The sequence below is a fragment of the Pundamilia nyererei genome, unplaced genomic scaffold (genome assembly GCF_000239375.1).
Source record: "Pundamilia nyererei isolate P.nyererei 1_Seehausen unplaced genomic scaffold, PunNye1.0 scaffold00087, whole genome shotgun sequence".
NCBI classification, from domain to species: Eukaryota; Metazoa; Chordata; class Actinopteri; order Cichliformes; family Cichlidae; genus Pundamilia; species Pundamilia nyererei.
In genome coordinates, this window is record NW_005187488.1 from 182,627 (window position 1) to 203,479 (window position 20,853).

Below are 20,853 nucleotides of genomic sequence, written 5' to 3' on the forward strand. Positions count from 1 at the left end.
CGAACCGAACCGTGAATTTTGTGTATCGTTGCACCCCTATTCATGACGTGACTCTTCAATTCCACCACACCCCAAAGGTGCTCGGATAGATGGAGATTTGCTGACAGTAGAAGCCATTTGAGTACTTCTCATTGTCATGTTCAAAAATCCAGTTTGAGATCATTTGAGGTTTGTGACGTGGCATGCTATCCTGCTGGAAGCAGCTGTCAAAAAATGGTACACTGCAGTCATAAAGTGGTTGACATGGTCAGCAGCAGCAATACTGAAGTAGGCTGTGGTGTTTAAACTACACTGGTTGGCATTAAGGGACCTAAATGTGCCAAAAAAATACGCCCCCACCATTACACCCCTAGTAGCCTGAAACATTGACACAAGGTTGGATGGAGCCACATTTTCATACTGTTTACACCAATTCTGATCGTAGCATCTGAATTTTGCAGCAGAAATAGACTCATCAGACCAGAAAACATTTTTCTACTTTTGGTGAGCCCTTGCAAATTGTAGCCTCTATATTCTGGTCTTAGCTGACAGAAGTGGCACCTGGTGTGGTCCTCTGCTGTGGCCCTTGTTTAGAGATGCTCTTCTGCAGTCTGGCCATTCTGCCCTGACTGTTGACATAAACAAGGCATTGTCACCTAAAGAACTGCTGCTCACTGGATATTTTCTGTCTTTTCAGACAATTTGGAAAATCCCAACAGGTTAGCAGTTTCTGAAATACATGGCACCAACAACCATGCCACGTTCAAAGTCACTTAAATTACCTTTATTCCCCAATCTCCCACTCGGATTGAAATTATGCATGTCGTCGTGTCTGCATACTTAAATGCATAGAGTTGTTAAAACGTGATCGTGTGAATAGAAATTTGTGGTTTAAAGGGTGTATCTAATTAAATTTGTGTGTGTGTGTGTGTGTGTGTGTGTGTGTGTGTGTAAAATCATCAAATGAATGCTACAGACTGTCAGACTGGCTCTGTCTCCTCAGATCGGCATCCAACTCAACACCTTTGGGATGTTACTGAATGGGAGATACGCAGCATGAATGTGGAGCTAACAAATTAGCAGCAATTATGAAACAACGATGCCAGCGTAAATCATAATCTCAAATCTTATTTCCAACAGGGCAAAAGTGATGAGGTTTTAAAAACATAAATACCTTGAAGTGAAGAAGAAGAATCATTTGACAAGAAGCTGCTTAAAGCATGTAGTTATCTGAAGATACTGTCACTGTACGTTTATTATTCATTCTTCAAACTGTTCTTCAAAGGTGAACTACTTTGGATATGTAACACAGTTTCACCCAAATGCCAGGTTTTCCTTTTGTAATGAGTAAAAGATGATATCTAAGGCCGTGAGTGGGATCCTTTTTATTGCTTTATTTTTTCTATTTTTGCAATCCAGGCAAAGTCAGAGTGAGAACAAAAGCTTTTACCTTGAATAAATCTTGAAATAGAAGCTGACTTTGCTAAACATTGTTGTCAGCAGGGAAATTAAGATGAAGTTTGATTCTGTTGTCATAAGTGCAAATTCTTTATGCAAAGACTGCTCCCCTGTGATGAATAGTGAGCGGTTTCCCCCTTTTCCTGGAGTCCATTAATAACCACGTTTATGGGCTGTTGAATGATCCAGCTCTAGCTTGTGTTGCCTGGGCACGTCTCTGTCTCCCCGTCTTTCCCTCTATAGAGCAATCTATTTGTGCCTTGTTGAGGAAAAGTTAACAAAACCCCTTTTTCGTTGTCATCGACTCTTCATTAGCATTCATGATTGATAATGACAAGAGAGGAGAAAGTGCAGCAGTGGAGGAACAGGAGCACATCCTCCCTTAAAGTCATTCTGATTTGCCCTTCTGTTTTTTTGATAAAAGATATTAGGGCTAATTAATCGCTATTCCTTGGTGAAGGTACCTAGAGCGCAAGCCCATAGACTGAGACAAGAGATGGTTGTCTGTTAATGAGAAGCTGTTAACTGTGGAGTGAAGGGCAGCGATGTTGTCTCCTGGGTAGACAGTGTATCAGATTACAGCTTTATTAAGGGAGGAAAGGTAGAAATGGGGGAGACAAGAAGGATATCTGCATTATAAGTGACACTTCACATAGTCATAATTTAAGTGTTAAATTAGAAGTCAGAATTTGAATTTAGAGTTCAACAAAGAGTAATATGTGGTCTTCTGTCCTTTTTCTCCTTCAGGGTTCATCTACACTGGTGACGTGGTCCACCGGATGCTAACAGCTACACAGTACATTGCTCCGCTAATGGCTAACTTTGACCCAAGTCTCTCCAGAAACTCTACCGTCATCTACTCTGACAACGGTAACAGCACTAGCATCTTAGTTCTGCACAATTGTGTAACACTTGTTGACTCCTTCCCGTGCACTACAAAATAAATGTGGCACAAAAAAGCATTTCAGTGAGCTAATTTGTGAAGAAACAGTGGGTTTGCTTTAAGTTTCCTGCAGCCAAATCTGTGGTTCATTTTGCTGCTAAGAAAAAGGAAGTAAAATTCTGTTATTGCCCATTGATTGCATTGATGTGTTGGTATTGGTCACCCTGAGGTTGAGTTTGCAACATCTTCTACACCTTGATAACCACTTTTGATGGGAAGGTGATCAACCTGTCTACAGACAACTGAAGTCCAATTTAGACCGACTGCAATCACTCTCAGAGAGATTTGTGAAAATTTGTAAATAACTGCAAACCAGTTTATGAGTTGCCAACACATTGCAATTAATCTGAGTCATTCTGAGTGAGTGAGCATAACATCTCCAACACAGACATGTTGTCTCTTTGTCTGTTCTGGCTCAATTCAGCTGGTTACCAATGTCGTCACGTGCTTGTTCACAGAGGGTGGTGTTGTTGCTAAGGTTCTCCTTCTAATATGGTTGGTCTTTACCTTACCATATCAGGGTGGTTAATATTGCAGGCGAATATTAGCCCATGGGTTTCATTTAATTGACATCCAACTAAACAAAACTCATGGTCTACTTTTTTAAAGTGGCCTCATCTCATTTATTTTATTTTATTTTATTTTTTTTAAAAGCATCACCACATCTAGACAAGAAAGTATAACTAATGAGTTATCAGCATAAGTTAGCACTGGCTAGCTAGCTTGGTTAGCGAGTAGCACCCATAGTTCACTGTGATAATTATTAGCATCCTAATTTTAAGGAGTAAACAACAGAAGCAAAGCATACATGCAGAAAAGTCAATTAAAGGCATGAGCTATTTTGAAAATAATCCCAATCCATATATTATGAACACAGAATTAGCTTCAGAGACTAAAACTATATATTATACTGTAAACATGGTTATTTCTACTATAAGGTTGTGCATTTTAACACGAGACTTTATAGTTTCTCTATAGCCTGTAGCCTGTGTAAGAGTTTTGCTCATATATAAAAAGGACCTTGCTTTATCAAGGCTTTCATTTGATGAAAATGACCCAGAAATATATTACTGTTGTTTTATCCCTCAAGACATTTTATTGCATTGTATATATCAAAATACAAATTGCTTACAACACTGCAATATGTATTTATGTCTGCTTCCAAAAAAAAAGTATTTATTATATAAAGCCAGGTAATCTTAAAGTTAAAGAATAGATTTTATGGCTAACAGTGTTTCACAGAATCCTCCAAGATCTTCTTAAGACCTCCCTAAATTCTGCTTACTGCCTTTAAACTAAAACATCGCCCTTCCTCCGTATCTTTTCTTTGCTATCTGTGATGGTTGTTATCCGTCCTGTCTGTCACTGCTCTGTGATCCGTGTGCAGCAGTGTGACTGACCAACTGTGTGACCTTCTGCAGTGGAGCTCATCAGACTTTAACCAAACTGGCAGCCAATCGATTCTCAGCCTGCCTGCTTCTCAGCGCTGCGTCCATCAGTCAATGTCCTGCCAATACAACATAAGAACTGCACGGTCTGCCGTGCTGTGGAGGAGGCAGCGCCTCCATTAAAAAATGATAAAAACAAGTTTTGAAGCTGCTTGATGAGGCGTTCGCCGCAGAACCATATTGTTTGTTCCACACAAACTAGACTGTGGAGGGTGTGTGAAAACTTTGCTGTCAAATGTTCAAGTTTCACAACTTTCACTTGATGTTGTTAATTGAAATCTGCTAAATAAAGAACGCATGTGATAGGACTGTGAAACTGAAGAGCTGAAGTTTATTTACAGAGGAGTTTAATGTTTCTGCACCTCAGCTAACTCTTGTGTCCGGCAGGACCACAATGACATCACTGTGATAAAAATAAGGCTGATTGATGCAACAGACGGGCACGTATTAATCCACCGTTCAGTGATTAACTTCACAGCACCATCAGCTGCTGTTCAATTATTACATTTTTTATTATATTAAAAAAGGAACAATAGTACCAACCCAGGATCAGAGTCACCAAATACACCACCCTGACCTATATTGTTAAATATTTTACATTCCTGTTGCTGTTTTTTTAATAGTCTAATCCTGAATGACTCCCTTACACTTCTCATGTTTCAGGTGGATGATATGGCTGTCCAGTCTTGGAAAAGTATATCTAGAATAGCAACATGTCCAAGAATACACACATCTGTCACTCACAATTAGTGCAGTCCCGTAGCATTTCCTCTTATTGATCAGATTAACGTCTTTGTCCATTCAAAACATCCTAAATCCAGCAAATGTGAGTGTTGCAATGCTGTAACGCTCCGGGAAGCACGTCAGACTACACTCGCTGTTATAGAAGAGTCCGCGTGGGTTTTCTCATCAATACGCTGACAGACAGATGAGGCAAACACTCGGTGAGCTGCAGCTGAGAGAGCATCAACATATGGATAATGAAGTGGCCCTGAGTGACATCGCCCAGAGAAGTCTTTATTGATATTATCTCACTGGATAAGCTAAAGAGTGTATTACAGTCTAGATAAACTGCTTAAGTGGAGATCTTCATCAATGTTTTCTGGTTTTATCAGATACCAAGAAGCTTCTCTGCGGCATGGCTTCCATCTGAGCTGGAGTCCGGGTTACTCGTACTTGTAGCAAACTAAGGCAGATTGCATCAAATTTGTGATATGGCCAAAAGTGCATATAAAATGTTTTTAACTGGATAGTAGAATCTGGAAATTGCTTCTTCACATGTTTACCTTCAATAATTCTGTCATCTTGACTGTCTCGTTAATCTGCCATTGCATTCCTGACAACATCTGTTGAACATCTGTCCATCACTCCTCAGATGTATTCATTTTTTTCCCTAAGCCAAAAAATGACCTAATCGTTCTGGTGTTACAAACTGGATTTGTTTCTTTTTTTGCTTCTTTGTTCATACAGCGGGTTAAACTTGTAACTGAAAATGGAAACAAGGCCAGTGTGTACTCCCTCCACACCTCCTCACACACTCTATATTTTTAGAAAGGCAGCCCCAGATAGCACGTCAGCCTCCCCTCCTGAACTCAATGCATTTTAAGCAGACTTATATTAAGCGTAACTCGTACTGACTGAGTAATCCCGCTGTGCCAAAAGTTAATAGCAATTTAGTGCACTGGCTTCTTACTGTATATTTAATGCCTTTCTCCTCGAGGTTGTTAAAATATTAGTCACATGTTGTTGTCTAACCCCCCTCCACTTCCTTTAACACAAGACGCATCCATGTCCAGTGCCAGAGGCCATGCAGTAAACCACATGTAATTTATGATGGGGTTTCCTTTCCGACCAGTCACCAACTGCCAGCAGGGAAGCTAAAGCTCGCCTTTACTTTGGATGGACTTGCTCTGTCTGTGTGACGGAAAAATTGATTGGTCGCATTAACAAACCTTTATTGCCCTGGCATCAAGCCAAATGACTAACTCTGAGGGGACGAATGGCTTTCACATCAGCGGGTTCTCCAAAGTCCACAGTAAATTAAAATAGTGTTAAAAGTAATGCAAGGCTGGTTCTCTGGAGGGCAGAGCTGTGAGTCTGGTGCTAATTTAGTACTTCCCCGAATGAAACCGATGCATCATGGTGGTGGCTCCTGGTAATGAACTTCAGTTCACTTCAATTCAATTGTCTCACGGCGCTTCATACTGTAAGGTAAAGACCCTACACTGATACAGAGAAAACCCCACCAGTCAGGTGACCCCCTATGAACCAGCACTTTGTCGACAGTGGGAAGGAAAGAAGCGTGTCCTGTCTGGCAGCTTTTGTAAGATTTGAAGTTACAGAATTAAGTTATAGTGTAATATATGTTCCCTTGTTTATGCATTTATTCAAACGCTATGCATTCTGTTTACCTGGTAGAGGTGTCAATGATGTTCACCAGTGTTTATACATTAAAAGCTGCACCTGGATCAGTTCAGTAGTCTTGTTGTTGCTACTTCACTGCTTCCATCTCATTTTTCTGTACTACTACACGTTGGCGATTGCTCTGAGCCTTTTCAGTTGGCAGCTTTCATTCTGTAACTTTAGGAAAGAGTCATTTATGAAAAACTCTCATTCTGGTGAAAACTGCCCGACTCACACTGTCTGTCACAGTAACGGACACGCCTTCATTTGGTTCTGTCAAAAGCTTCAGTATCGTTGCCGTTTCTTTTTTCTCCAGCGAAGCTTTTCAACATCACCGCTTCAGTGTCAGTCACCTCACAGAAACCCCGGGGGGAAATGATTCCAGGAAAAAATGCCTCAAACTCATATCTCTTTACACAAACCGACAATGCAATGATGTCTTTTCTATTCTCAGTCTTTGCTCAGTCAGCAGTTCATTTCACGCTAGATCTGAGAAAGCAACAGAGTAAAACAAGTACATGCTATATGCAGACATTTACATTCACTGGTACTGTGTTCTACTTTAATCTAGCCGATGCTGTTTAGCAAAAGCTGTGAAAATGTTTTTACTCTTTCTTTTCTCTCTTCTTTCTCCTTTAAGGAACTGCTCTGGTTGTGCAGTGGGACCACGTCCACCTGCAGGACAACTACAGCCTGGGAAGTTTCACCTTCCAGGCCACATTGCACAAGACTGGTAGGATCGTCTTCGCCTACAAAGAGGTGGGGACAGCGAGATCTCACAAAAGCTCGGCTTCTTACCGCGCTCATTTCTGTTTGTTTCTTTTTCTGACAGCATCGTCAGATAGTGGTTTACCTCACTGTTTCTAGAGTCAGAACTAAACATTAAAAAAATAGCATTCAGTTTTCATTACACCCCCTACTTGGACCAGTCCCTGAATTTAAGTTCTCTTTTCCACTTAATGTATCTCTCTCCAACACACAGCATCACGCCGGTTATTTCTTACCATTCTGCTAATGGTTTTTATACTTTTTTGGGGTTTGTTTTCAACTAAAAGTCTTGACAAAATTGCCAGTAAATTTAAATTTTTCAAAATTGCACACCAATTTTTATTTACCAGATACTTTCAAGTAGCTATTTTCAGAAAAACTGACACACAATCATCAAGAAAAAGATAATATTACTTACATTTAAGTGGCCTATTTCTACCTATTTTCTGTCACACATATATTTTCAGATGAATCTATTTATAGATGTTCAATCGGCAGAAGCTCATCATACATCTTATACGAGATAACGCCTCCAAGCACGCTCCTGGTTCTCAACTATATATGTTCCCCCAGTTCTACAAGCTGTTCGTTCTCATTTACATGCCCCACCCTGCTTCCCCTTTTTAATTCTTGAACTTCTTAACTTCTATTTAGTACATGGGGATCTGCCAGGCCCGGGAGCCGCCGCCAGTCCTCTTCAAGGCCTTCCCCAAACCGCAGCTCAATTCATGTCCAAGCATTCACCTTTATCTACTAAAACGCTGTCAAACCTCATACGAGGATGTGAGCCCAGCGAGTGAAATGTTTTTATACTCTTGGATTTGTATGAGGTCATAGATAACAGCAGCCCCACACTCCTGCTATTCAAACCTCCTGCTTACGAGGGGCAGCCAATCAGAAGACAGTTTGCTTAAAGGAGAAGCTTAAATGTTTCAGACAGAGGATGAACTCAAGATCTGCTCCGCGTCCCAGTATAAGATAGATACAGATTATTTTGAACTGTAAATCGTACAAAGTCTGTAGTAAGAATAAAACGAATGATCTGATAGTGGCCACAAAAGGTCTCCTTAAAACCGTAAACACACACAATCTGTTTCCCTGATGTTTCTTTTAACAGTATTACTCATTTCTAACATTTGGCCCTGCCCTGTTGTTTTAGTTCAGTGAACAAATACCCAGTGTTGATGTGTTTTGACTAAAGGAGCGATGCCAAAGTGACCGACAAAATGAGTTTCTCAAGTTTAATGGCAGCTTCTCAAGAAAAAAATCAGTTAACGCCTTACCAGCTTTTTCCATATGCTTGATTAGGTTTTGGCATAATCTCCACTAATGTTACAAACTCTGGGTCACTGCGCGCCCTAACCGTGTCCGTTAATATCCACATTTCAAAATTGTCTTGAAAAACAACCTAATTGAAGAGAGAGAAAAGAAAGGTCATGAAAAACCTGAAGAGCCCGCTGTTGGAGTGTGAAATTTCCTAAAACATGATAAGATAATTGCAGAGGTTATAACAGCGGTGCTGCTTCTTTTATGCTCGAGCTCGCTTATGTAATTTGTTATTTTTACCTATTAGAGGATCTGATCTGAAGGCTGCTGAACTTTTTTCTCCTGTTGTTTCACATTAGGCTGGCATTATTATGGGTGTGAAAAGAGCAGTGTGACTATTAGTCGTGATCTGTGTGCACATAACCTCGATGATTACGAGTTAATGTTGAGTACAGCTGAGCTGCTATGTACTTTACGTCACTTTAAATTCCTCCTCCATACAAACTTTTGTTGCGTTTAGCTGCTTTTCTGAATTAGTGTGTACGATCAAAATACTACATTTTACCTTATATAGACTTCTGTTTTTCTATTTGTAAGTCTTCACAAAGCTGTTGCTCATTTCTGTCCCATCTGTGCCTGAAATGTTTATTCTATGCTCCAAAGATAGCCATATGCTTATTGAAGTAGCATGTTGCCTCAGCAGATTTCTAAAGGAGATTGTCAGCACTTCTACGCTGCTGTGGCCTGTTTGCATTTCTCAGCCTGTCTCAGACTGATCTTCGTGGTCATGGTAATGATTTCCCTTTTTCTATTTCAGATCCCCGTTGAGGTGTCACAGATCAGCTCTGTCAATCACCCAGTGAAAGTTGGCCTGTCTGACGCCTTTGTGTTGGTCCACAAGATCCAGCAGATACCCAGTGAGTCTCAAAATCAATTCAATGCCCTAAAATTTCTTGTGCATATTAAAATATCTGGATAAATCCACATGCTGTCTTTGCGCCATGTTTGGAGTTCACATTGTAGAGTAGCTCTGAAAAATGGGATTCTGACTAGCTCATGAGCTAAGTAGAGGTATAAAAAACAATTCAGGACTGGATCAATGTCTGTGTAGCATCTGTGGCAAGCGAAATGCTATTATATCAGATTTCAGGGTTTTTGTAGCAGCTCCTTATAGCTCTTTATTTCTTTTAAAGCCTCTTTTTCTTAGTACTCAAAGTCGTTCATGAGGAAAAGTGAGAAAAACAAACTACAAAGCATAAATAAAACTGCAAATAAAAACAGGAGCTTAGCCAAAGGTTACATTTCAGTTAGTGTAATAAGAGTTTAACTTTGTGTCACAGCTCTCAGTTCAGCTTCGTCCGTTTGGCTTTAGCTCCAGCTTGTCACCACCTTTTCTCCCCACTGCTCTTCAGCCTCAGTGGGCACAGCTCCACATCTGCCTGTTTCTTTCTTTCTTTTTATTTCCAGTTACTGTAATTTAAGCCCATTACATTTAAAGCAAATGCAGGAGAAACACTTCAAACCTTTTCATTCAGAGTCAGACTCTCTCGCTCTCACCGGCTCCGATTCAAAGTCTGCTGCAATAATGAGTTGTCAAAGGTGATTTATTCAGTAATTTAAATGGTGTTGTGATTACATCTGTGAAACTTGGATAGCGTTTATTTGTCAAAGTTAATATCTCGGGGCTTTTTTCATCCTTTCAGCGGCAGCTTTATATTCTCCGCAGTATGTAGTGAGAGTGGTTGTTTTGTAAGTTTAGTTTGAGTAAAATAAGTCTCACAAAAAAACACATCCTCTTGGCATGGTAAGAGTTTCCAACTTTGTTTTCTGGCATGTCCCAGGGTCTTTCATAGAGGATCTCTTTGCAGAAGGCTGCGGTTGGCACTGAGAGATTTGAATATCAAACCAGTTAGCACAGTCCTCCTAGACTTTATAAACCAAACTGTCTTTGATGCCTCTGACACAGCATGATGAAACCAATGTGTGCAACTGCTGGGCTGTGGAGTGATGAAATCTTGAATGGAAGCATATTGAGACTGAGGTGTTGTGTCGAACATAACTCGTGTCTCCAAGGAGTGTGTGTGCTTGTCTTTATGGCAGATACTTCATTTCTATCAGGAAAACCAGAATGCTAAAACAGTTTCGGTGGTGGCATCAAAATGAGGAAACTGTACTTCTTTTCGACACAGACGTATGTTTTTCTTGCCCATATTTAAATCATACAAAGTTGTTGTTGCACGGATCACATGTAGCTCTACTACTTGAAATTCGTCACGAGTTTCCAAACATTAAAGGACAAAGACAGAACCAAATCCTATTTCAAGCAATAAACTAAACCACAGCTATCCCTGACAGACTTTATCATCTATCATTAAATTCATTCCTCACTTTATATTTTGTTTTGAAACCTAAATCCTGCAAATGGGTTGTAAATAAAAAACATTTTTAAAAACTTTCCTAGCAGAAAGGAGACAACACACACATTTCTGCTGCTGTACTTTAGATTTTGACCAAAACAAAAAAGAAATATTGTTAGATTCATAAAGACACAGCTTAAATTTTGATAAATTCACCACAGTGAATTTTAAGTCAAACAGATGTGATGGTTAAAATGCAGATTTTGCAAGTCAGTCACCTGATCTCGACCCAATGGAGCATGCTTTTCAGTTATTAATTACAAAACAGATGCAGAGAGACGCACAAGCAGCAACTGAAGGTAGCACAGGTAAACACAGTCATGCACATTGACATTGACATTGCAAAATTAGGATTGTGAATAAAATTTCCTAAAATGTTCATGCAAAATTTTTGTAAAAACTCCTTGAATTAAAACTGAAAGTCAAGACTTAAATCATATTTTTATTGTTTGATTTAAAATCCACTGTGGTTGTGTACAGAGGTAAAACTACAAAAACTGCATCTTTGTCTGAAAAATTATGAACCTCTTTAGTTTTAGTCCATGACTATTCAATAGCCACAGGAGGGCTTTTGTGAATATCACCCGTCTGCAGTGACTGTAAAGAAAATCAAACTCTTCCATTAGCTGAAACAAACAAGGCTTTGTTTTCTCACAGATGGTATTTGCAGAGTGCACTGACTCATGTCCATGTTTGAAGGAAAAGGGCAGTATTTGCATCCTGCACCTGTCAGTCCAAAGGGCCTGATGTGCTTTATAAACTGCACAGCAAGACTCTGTGGAGAAATTGAACGATATTGCCTGTACAATCAGAGATTTTTCATAATAATAAAGAAAACTATTGGAAATGACCTTTAATAGGGAAAAGGAACTAACCTTTAGAAAAAGAACAAATCAGCAGTAATCATGAAAAAATTAGGATGATGTATGGGAATAGTTTATATGTTACATCAAGTCTCCCTTTGTTCTTGCACATACAATCGAAGTGCAGGCTGCAAAATATACTGCTGATAGAGCAGTTTTTAAAGTGAAATCCAAAAAAATATTAGACTTTTGATCAATCTGTACTCCAGATCACACAACATGAGCCATGTGCCAACATTTTATATTCTGCGGTGACTATTTTTAGCTGAAAATGCCATTCGAACCCATCACCAGCTATCAGGAGGGAACAACAGCTAACAACAACACCTAATAGCAACTATGTGGCGTGATCTACTGGCAGTTAAACCCTGTAATCTTACAACTTAAAACCTTAAGAAGAGATGAGCTCTCACTTGTCCTTTGGAGAAATTCCTAAAAAAAAAAAAAACATACAATGAATTGCTACCAGAAGTCATAGCATGCTATTCCAATCAAGCTGAACGTCCTGGTAATACATTTTGACATATTTTCACAACCTTGTCATGACAAATAAATAAATGTATTCTAATGGATGCTCCATAAAGTGCATTAAGTCATAATAATATAGGGGGAAAATGTAAAAAAACAGTTTGCCTGCAGCCAGTTAGATTATACAACATTATTGCATTTTTTAAGCTCAATGAATTTTTACCCATGGGCAGACCAACCCACAGCCCATCCAGTAAAGGAAGCGATGAGTGAATATATTTGTGGGTGTCCTGTGTAATTAACAGGTCAGATACAAGCACTTATTACAACACAGACTGTAATATGCTTTTAATGCTAGCTTAGACTTTATCATTAGTCACTCTTAAAATGAAGCCAAAACCACCTCAGCCATTTTCAGATCTTTGTTTCTGTACCTGGATTATTTAATCCGTGTAAACTAGAGAAATCTGTGGTATTCTGTTTACATTCATTAATGCTCAATAAAAAGTCTTCTAACTATTAAATCAGGTTTATAAAATGTGCAATTGAAAAAAGAATTACAGTCCAGGTTAGCAACACTGTTTACTGTCTTTTCAGGATGTTTGAAGATAATTTAACTAAGCTTTTTTTTTTTTTTTACATAATTGATGACGGATTTATGCAAACTGGGCTTTGTCTGATAGTATCACTGAAGGTAGCTAAATTCTCATTAGGTGTTATTTATGTTGTTGTTGAGACCAGGCTATAATTGATTTAATTTGTAGCTTCTTATCACCTTAAACCACAGATCGGAGAAGCTATACAGTCTGCCCAGACATCAGCAGCCTCAGGCTGTGGAAATGACCTCTCTCTGGCCCACACCACACCATTAGGCACCTGATAATCCTTTAGCTGTAGGCAAAAGGAAGTCAATCACCAGGGGAGCAGGGGAGGGGAAAGGAAGGGCGGTTGTATTCTCAGGTTGGTCTGAGCTGGCTCACATTTTGATGCTTTGATCAGCCGTCCTGTCTGTAATCAAAATAAGCAGTCTGCAAGGAAACAGTGTCGTACCACATGAGGGGCACAACAATTTCCACACCAAGAGTCTCTCAGTCAAGTGGAAAAAAAGGAACCTAGTGCAGAGAAGTTATTCAAATGTGTCAAATGCAAGGGTGTTGTAAAAGTTTAAAGGACTTTTGTTGTGCTATGTAACTGACTTAATCTAAAGAAGCAACAAAGGTTGGATTCAATTTCTTTGGATTACAAATCAGGATTTATCATACACAATGATAACAGGAAATAATGTGACAATCTTTGCCATACGAGCAATCAAAATTTGACATAAAGAATTTACTTTTTATTTAAGTTGCTTTTCCTGCCCCCTCTTCTTTCTAATGTACTGTGTGTTAACGTTGGCTGTGTTTTGAATATAACTAATAAGCTGGGCAAAACCAGTAATGTAAAATGTATCTAATTAGTTAGCTTAGCCTAGCTTAGCTTAGTTTAGCTTAGCAAAAGCCCAGCACATTAAAACCATAACTTTTTTGTGGGGATTAAACAATCATGTTACTAAGTGAGCTCTAGAGGTGCTGGTAGGCAGCAGGTTTTGGTAGCTTCACACAGAGTTGGGCTAACTGCTTTCAGTGTTCTTGCTAAGTTAAACTGAGCCAAGCTACGCAAACTATCTGGACTCTGTCCATGTTTAATAGGCAGACACGAGAGTAGCATCAGTCTTCACACCTCAATAACTTAATAAGCTTAAGCTGAATAGCTTTAACTTTAACACAGTTTTACCAGTTGGAAATATATTAGATTTTAAGGGATTTAATTGCTATATATATTCCACAGCCACAGTTTTATGTATTGAATTTCATTTTGTAGCTCATCGCCCAAGCAAATACAAGTGCGATAAAGAATGTCATGCATTGTGCATTGTCTCTGTACGCACTGCAGTGCACCTCAGTGCGATCCAGTACAGATTTACTGCTTTATTCCTGGGGCGCCTGCACAGAAAACTCATATAAAAATCGAATTAGAGTTTGAAATAATCCATGCATTAACAGCAGGAAGGCACAATCATTATATTTGTCAAGCTACTGCTCTGGTCTTTTTTCCACTTATGGTAGCAAAGACGCATGGCCCAGACAGCCCATTGTACTCCAGCCGGTATGAGTTATAGGGGCCAGAATGCAATGAGAGTCAATGATGTATCTAATCAATTGCTCCATCATGCCCTGGCTGATGGCTCGCTGTTACAGATGACTGGGAAGGCAGCCTTTCAACAGGGTCTGATTGATATCAGCTCCCGGGGGAAATTGCTACCGTCCATTGCCAAGTCGTGGTCTGACACTTTGGGCACAACGAGAGGGGAGAAATAAAGTGCTGTGGTAGCATCCCATATGACCCGATTCTGCCTCCCACTCTCTTTCCTCTTTCTATAGGGATAACTTGTCCCAGTTTTTATCTCGGGGTTTGGAGGATTTGCGATGGTGGCTTTGCTGCTTTCTCACTCAGTCCCTCTTTTTTTTTTTTCCTTCAAAATCTAGATGTGAGGCGGAGGACGATCTATGAGTACCACCGTGTGGAGCTGACTAAGACAAAGATCACCAACTCTACAGCTGTGGAAATGATGCCTTTACCCAGTAAGCAGAATTAATAGTAACAGTTTTTGGTTTGATATAGACTGCTGAGCAAATTCTTTATTTTTGTATAGGCTGTAGACCTTTTCCTTGGCCATGTGTCTAATTGGCTATTGACTGCATAAACTGTTTCCTCTTTTTTAACCTTTCTCCACTGCAGCCTGCTTGCAGTTCACCAGCTGTAGCTCCTGCATCTCCTCACAGATCAGCTTCAACTGTAGCTGGTGCCATCGGCTCAACAGGTTGGATATAAGAACATTTTTACTCTTACAAAAGACATCTTTTATTGTCCTTTTCACATTTCCACCTAGTATGTTCTCACAGGCAATTATTGTAGCATCTTTACCTTACAATATAAAGCACCTCGAGGTGAATTTTGTTTGTGAATTAGCACTAAATTGAATTGAACTGAACCATTAAAACTTGCCTAGCACATAGGCAAAGTGCACATACTTTTTGCCTGTGTAAATAAGCGAGAATGCAGCAGCTAATCTTTTGACTAGGCCTTCAAAGGGGTCTCGTGATATCACCACTCTTCTTCTCTTTATGTTGGCTTCAGCAGTTTTAAGCTACACGGGATAATTTTTAGGGCTCCACATGGTCGAGCACATGGGGGCATTAAAAATGCACTGCAAATTTATGAGATTGTCCCTCCCTCCAGACTCAAACTAAAGGCAGGATGTGCCCTTAGCTGTGCCTTTGTTGGCTCCTAAACTGAAGCTGTCTCCTGTTAAACTAAAAACCTGTGGACACTCTGGATGCCTTTAAAAAGCAGCAGACCCATTCATCTTTTAAGACTTGCTTTTGAGGAGTTTTCATTGTATTTGTAATTTTTTTTCTCCATTTATTATATCCTTTATTTATTTTTACATCGTCATTTATCATAAAGCAGCCTAGCCCTAAAATACAATTCAATTTTCAATATAATTTTATTTATATAGCGCCAAATCACAACAGTTGGATTTGCATTGTAACCCTACAATGATACACAGAAAACAGAGAAAACCCCAATACTAAATACTAATACTAATAAATATGTAGAAGTTGTATAAAATATTTGTGCCTGCTGTGTAATTTTTGGCACTCAGTGCCATAGGCAAGGTTTATACAAAGTTTCCTCAAGAATGGCCCATTTGTCTAGGAGGAGATGGTGAACAAACAAACGCTATGATCATGATGATTGGTCAGTTAGGAATGATGCCCATGTCCAAACAATAACTAGACATTAGAAGCATATTTAAAGCGGAGCAGAACCCCACATGCCAGTATAAGAAGCAGCTGGTTGTGGTTGTTGAAGGCGAGTGCTGTCAGGTAGCCACTTTAAATTGTCTTCTGCTCCTCACTTCATGCCTGAAATCCAAAGTGACATCCCTTATACTCACAAAAAGGCATTTTACTACAATTGAAACTGGTACGTAAAAGCTAAAAATGGAGGTGTACACTGTATATACAACACTGTCTGTTGTTCAACACCTTTTATCATGAACGTGCTGAAGAAAGTTTTAATCTGACTTTTTTGGGTGGACCACAGTTCCATACATTAAATTGCTGAGTTTAACTCATTTGATTACATGTAAAAATTTCTGTTTAATTGTATTATGTAAGCACAGTGTAGAACATTAAATGTAATGAAATCTGATCAAGTGAAAGTTACTTTATTGGTTTACATTCAGTTATATCAGATCAGGTCAACTAGTAATTGGAAGATTGAATGTTAGATTCCCAGCTGCTTCAGTCTGCTTGCCAAAAATCCTTGGTCAAGATAGTGAATCCCAATCATCTGTGCTGTCAAAGAACAGTTTCCAGCTTTTTAGCTCGCTGTCTCAACAAATTTGCAAAAGCTCTCTGGTTCTAGACCATCAGGACACACAAATCGCTGGGAGGGTTTTGTCAGGCAGCATTATTATATTTTATTATATTTTTGTAATTTTCTTTAGCTTTAGGTAAGTCACTATGGCCATTACAATAGAAACACAGACAGAGATTCACAGTCTTGTAGACATCCATCCAGTGCCTCATCAGGCATGGGGCCAGGGAGAGGGAAGTCTGGGTGTCTGCTTATTAAAGTGCTGCCCCCCAGGACTGAAGCCTTAGCGAAAAGCAAGAAATGGATGGAAGGACAGACGATGGAAGTTATTTAATTTATTGGCACTATTATCAAATATAGCCGTGAGTCTAATTGTACTTTTTATTTCAGCCCTTCTTTTTCAGCTTTCTTTGACCTTTTCTCTTTTAATATTTTAATTTATACAATACTTTTAGAGGTCTGTTTATCCATTACAGTTAATGAACTGTTAATTTTCCACTTAAATGTGCATTTATTGTTCCACATATCCACTCACTCCTGCAGAATCCCCCACGTGTACACTTCAAGTGGGTCTAGAGGGACTTGTTGGTAAATTTTATCCAAGCATATATATTTGGATCACAGATTTACATACAGTAATATAATGTGATTATTCTGAAAAACTTGTGTGTTAGGTTTTAATTTAATCAGGCAGCTTCACATTTATGCTACGCAGCAGTGGTTGTAGTCTTTGGAAGAGAAAGCGACTCACTCCGACATTCATTCAGTTCACACCTGTTCTGCCAACCTTTGCTCTACTTTTTATCATTTCAAACAAAAGTAAATATTTGAGCTGCTAAAGAAGTGTTGGCGTTCCTCCCCAGAATTTCCTGACAGCTGAAATGTGAGCTGTGGTGGGTTTTATTTTATCAAATAGAAAAGTCTGAGCTAAACAGACACCGAGGATAGATGGTGGAGGAGTTTATCTTCCCTGTAAGTTAAGGAAGCTTGGACCTGACTGTCAATGGGTGTCTGCTTTTCTGCACTTTTATTTTGTTGAAAATATTTTCGGAGATTGTCGTCAGTGTTTCGGGGGGTTTGCCGTTTGACCTTTCGAGCTACAATCGCTTCTTTTCCTGCGGCGCTGCATTTTAAACTCCTTGATTAGTGAGCGTTCATCTGCCAATCTTTTCCTTTGGACTAATTATTTATTTGGAGTACTTAATGAAATGTGCAGCTCTTCTGCTCTGTCCGCTGGGAATTGTTATTTTGGACTTCGAAGGGGTATTGGGAGTTGACTTCCCCTCTGTTTTGCATTTTGAATGCCCTCCCCTTTGACAATCTAATTTACAGTTCAATGATATGAAAAAGTGCTTTTCTGTTCAGCAGTTTATGGATGCAGTGGAGAGATACTGTACGCCTGTAGCAGGGATCTCATTAAGCAGCATTTTAATTAGCTTTCCTACTGTGTTAATATCTAACTGTTCAGCATCACTCTGCCCTTTGTATCCTTCAGCCATTTCCTTTGAAAAAGGCAAACATGCTTTAAACACGCACTAATTAAAAACTATGGCAGCCTCGCTGGCTCTGGGGGTTAATGAAAGAAGCTGAAATTTAAAGGGAACGTCCCTAACAGACTGATCGCACCGTGGAGTGCTGTGAAGGTGAGAGCCTGGCGCCTCTTTCATGCTAAGTTACAAGGTGAATCAGTTTGCTGTGGCTGATGTGGACTAAAGCGGGTTAATAAAGCATGACAGACATTGCCGTGGACTCACAGTGGGCCGTACGTGCCAGAGCCTCTGAATGCTGATGTGCTTAGAGGTGCAGGGATTTGTTTACCTAAAAAAACACAGCTGGTGTGCATCACAAATGGGTGTTAAGGAGACGAATGTTGAATTTTAATTTGTGGTAGCCTCACACCAAATTGTTCCTCTATAGTTTTTATGTGAAACGGCACACAGGCTAACCAGTCTGAGATTTTAGATCTCAAAAGTCCTGCTTTACTTAAAAGTAAATTCTAAGCAAAGTTTACTAATGAAGCAAAACCAAAAAGTAATAAACTACAGGTGTGTTTTCATTAATCTAAGAGTAGCACACACGTTTTTATTTGCACCTGTTCAGCTGCTCATTAACCCAAATATCTAATCAGCCAATCACATGGCAGGAACTCACTGCATGTAGGTATGTAGACACCAGAGGATAGCATCCACTGCTTTGAGCTGACAGGAAGGCAACAGCAACCAAGGTGGGCCGCCACCCTGGGTTCCACTCCTGTCAGCTAAGAACAGGAAGCTGAGGTTACAGTTTTTACAGGCTCACCAGGATTGGATGATAGAAGATTAGAAAAACATCTGATTTGATGAGTCTTGATTTCTGCTGCAGCATTCAAATGGTCGGGTCAAATATTGACACAATCAAGTTGACAAGAAGGATTTACACTTTGGGACCCTTAGCACCAACTGAACTTTTTTAAATCCCACACTTATTATTGTTGTCCATGTCCATCCCTTTATGACCACAGTGTACCCATCTCATGATGTCAGCATCAAGCACAATTATCTCATACGGGTTTCTTGAGTTCTCTGTACTCAAATGGCCTCCACAGTCACCAGATCTCAATCCAACAGAGCACCCTTGGGATGTAGTAAAATGGAAGATTCACATCATGCATGTGTTCAGCCAACAAATCTGCAGCAGCTGTGTGATGCTATCATGACAATATGGTCCAGCGAGACTGGTCCAAGAGTTAAAACTGTTTTAAAATCATGCTTTTGGACCTTGTTGAATATGAAGAATAAAGGCAGTTCTGAAGGTAAAAGGGGTCCAACCTGGTACTAGCAAAGTAGCAAAGTGATAAACTTCCTATAAATACATTTCTCTCTAAAAGTAAATCACTGAGAGCAGAATGAACTGTCACCATCATCTAATGTTCCCTTTATAATGTTAAAGTAATACTGCTCTCAGGGGTAAACAAACCTATGCTGAGAGAAAACTACAAGCTGTTGGCAGAGAGCTTGTAGTTTTCTTCTAGGACCTTCCACAGTGGGATAATCAGCGGGAGAGAGAGAGAGACAATTTATCCTGACAGACATGTACTGAAAAAAATGCATCAAAATGATTTGATCATATGAAAATTTAAAGGGTTAAAACGGTTTTATAATCATTTCTGTCATGCAAGGAATGACTCCCTCTAAGAATGAGTCAGAATGAAACCTAATATCACGATCCAGCCATCCTGCTGTGATTGTTGAAAACCTGAGCAGAAATATTCACCTCATGGGTTTATTTATATTTAAATGAAGCACCTCAGCCCATTTCTAATTAAAGCGCTGTGGGCTCGCTGTCTTAGATGGCAACCGGCTGAAATGGATGCCATTGAGAAGAAACAAAGCCACGAGCTCCTTTTAGAGACAGGTTAGACCAGACCTGCTCAGTAATATCGCGCCTCATTCTGGCTGCTCCGCTGCCCTCTCAGGGGGGAAAAGCAGCTGGGGGGAAATGGGGGATTAAGCAGAGGAATCTGTCTCGCCTGATTGAACAGATGGAGTGATTTTTTTTTGGGGGGGATGGGGGTAAAAGAAATGGGATGATTAGAGAGGTAGAAAGATGAGAATGGACTTCTTCTGATAAAGTCATTACCATAACAATATGTTCTCTGGAGAAATGGGGCCTGCTGGGGATGCATGAGATCCTTTTGGGCTCATAGTGTCCCTGCAGCACAAAGCAGAGATACCACTGCTATCGTGCTTTGAACTGCCGTGTTTCTGCCTTGCGAGCTGGTCGTAGGTTGTTTTTATCCGTGTGCATGTCAGAGCGAGTGGGTTTCCTGCTTTGCATGCTAACTTTTTCTTCCACACAGAAAATCCTTTGAGAGCGTAGACAGACAGGATGATGGCGAGCTCACCAGCAAGCGAGTTATAATTTTTATCCTTTACAGCAGGCAAGATTAGTAGCTGTTGCCTCGATTGCTGTCTGTCTTTTCAAATCGTATGGTTACGCATAGTTGACTCAGCAGGACCCTTATCCCAAGGCCTCATGACCCCTTGAACTTCCCACTCACAGACCTTCGCACTTTCCCCTTTAAGCTCCTTGAATCCAAAGCTCAGAGGGTGGCAGGGAGTGGGAGGTGTAGATATTTTCTTCCCAGCTTGCTTCAAAGTCGACAAACCTGAAAGTATTATTGAGCTTAGCTTAAATTACACTATGAATCTTTAGAGGGAGCACTCAGCTTCGTTGTACTTACAACCATGAGGAATATGACTCAGCTTGGAAAATAATTATGCAGCGCTTTTTAGAAAGCCTGACAAGAGCCACAAAGAATCTTTTTAGGCTTGAAATGTGAAATTTGGGGATAGACTGTTGGCCTGTTTGGGATAGCAGCATCCTGAGTTTGATTACAGTGAGAACTAGGGATGGGTACCGGTGTCCGGTGCCAT

General features: G+C 39.9%; 1 protein-coding gene across 1 annotated transcript in view; it reads left to right on the forward strand.

Annotated features, from left to right (window-relative positions):
• plxdc2b (plexin domain containing 2b) overlaps nucleotides 1-20,853 on the forward strand; it is a 121,089-nt gene that overhangs the window by 82,354 nt on the left and 17,882 nt on the right. Inside the window, exons 5-9 of the mRNA XM_005738793.2 lie at nucleotides 2,185-2,307; nucleotides 6,872-6,990; nucleotides 9,083-9,182; nucleotides 14,539-14,634; nucleotides 14,792-14,873. Of these exons, the coding sequence (XP_005738850.1) occupies nucleotides 2,185-2,307; nucleotides 6,872-6,990; nucleotides 9,083-9,182; nucleotides 14,539-14,634; nucleotides 14,792-14,873 (520 nt within the window). The remainder of the gene's footprint in view (nucleotides 1-2,184; nucleotides 2,308-6,871; nucleotides 6,991-9,082; nucleotides 9,183-14,538; nucleotides 14,635-14,791; nucleotides 14,874-20,853) is intronic.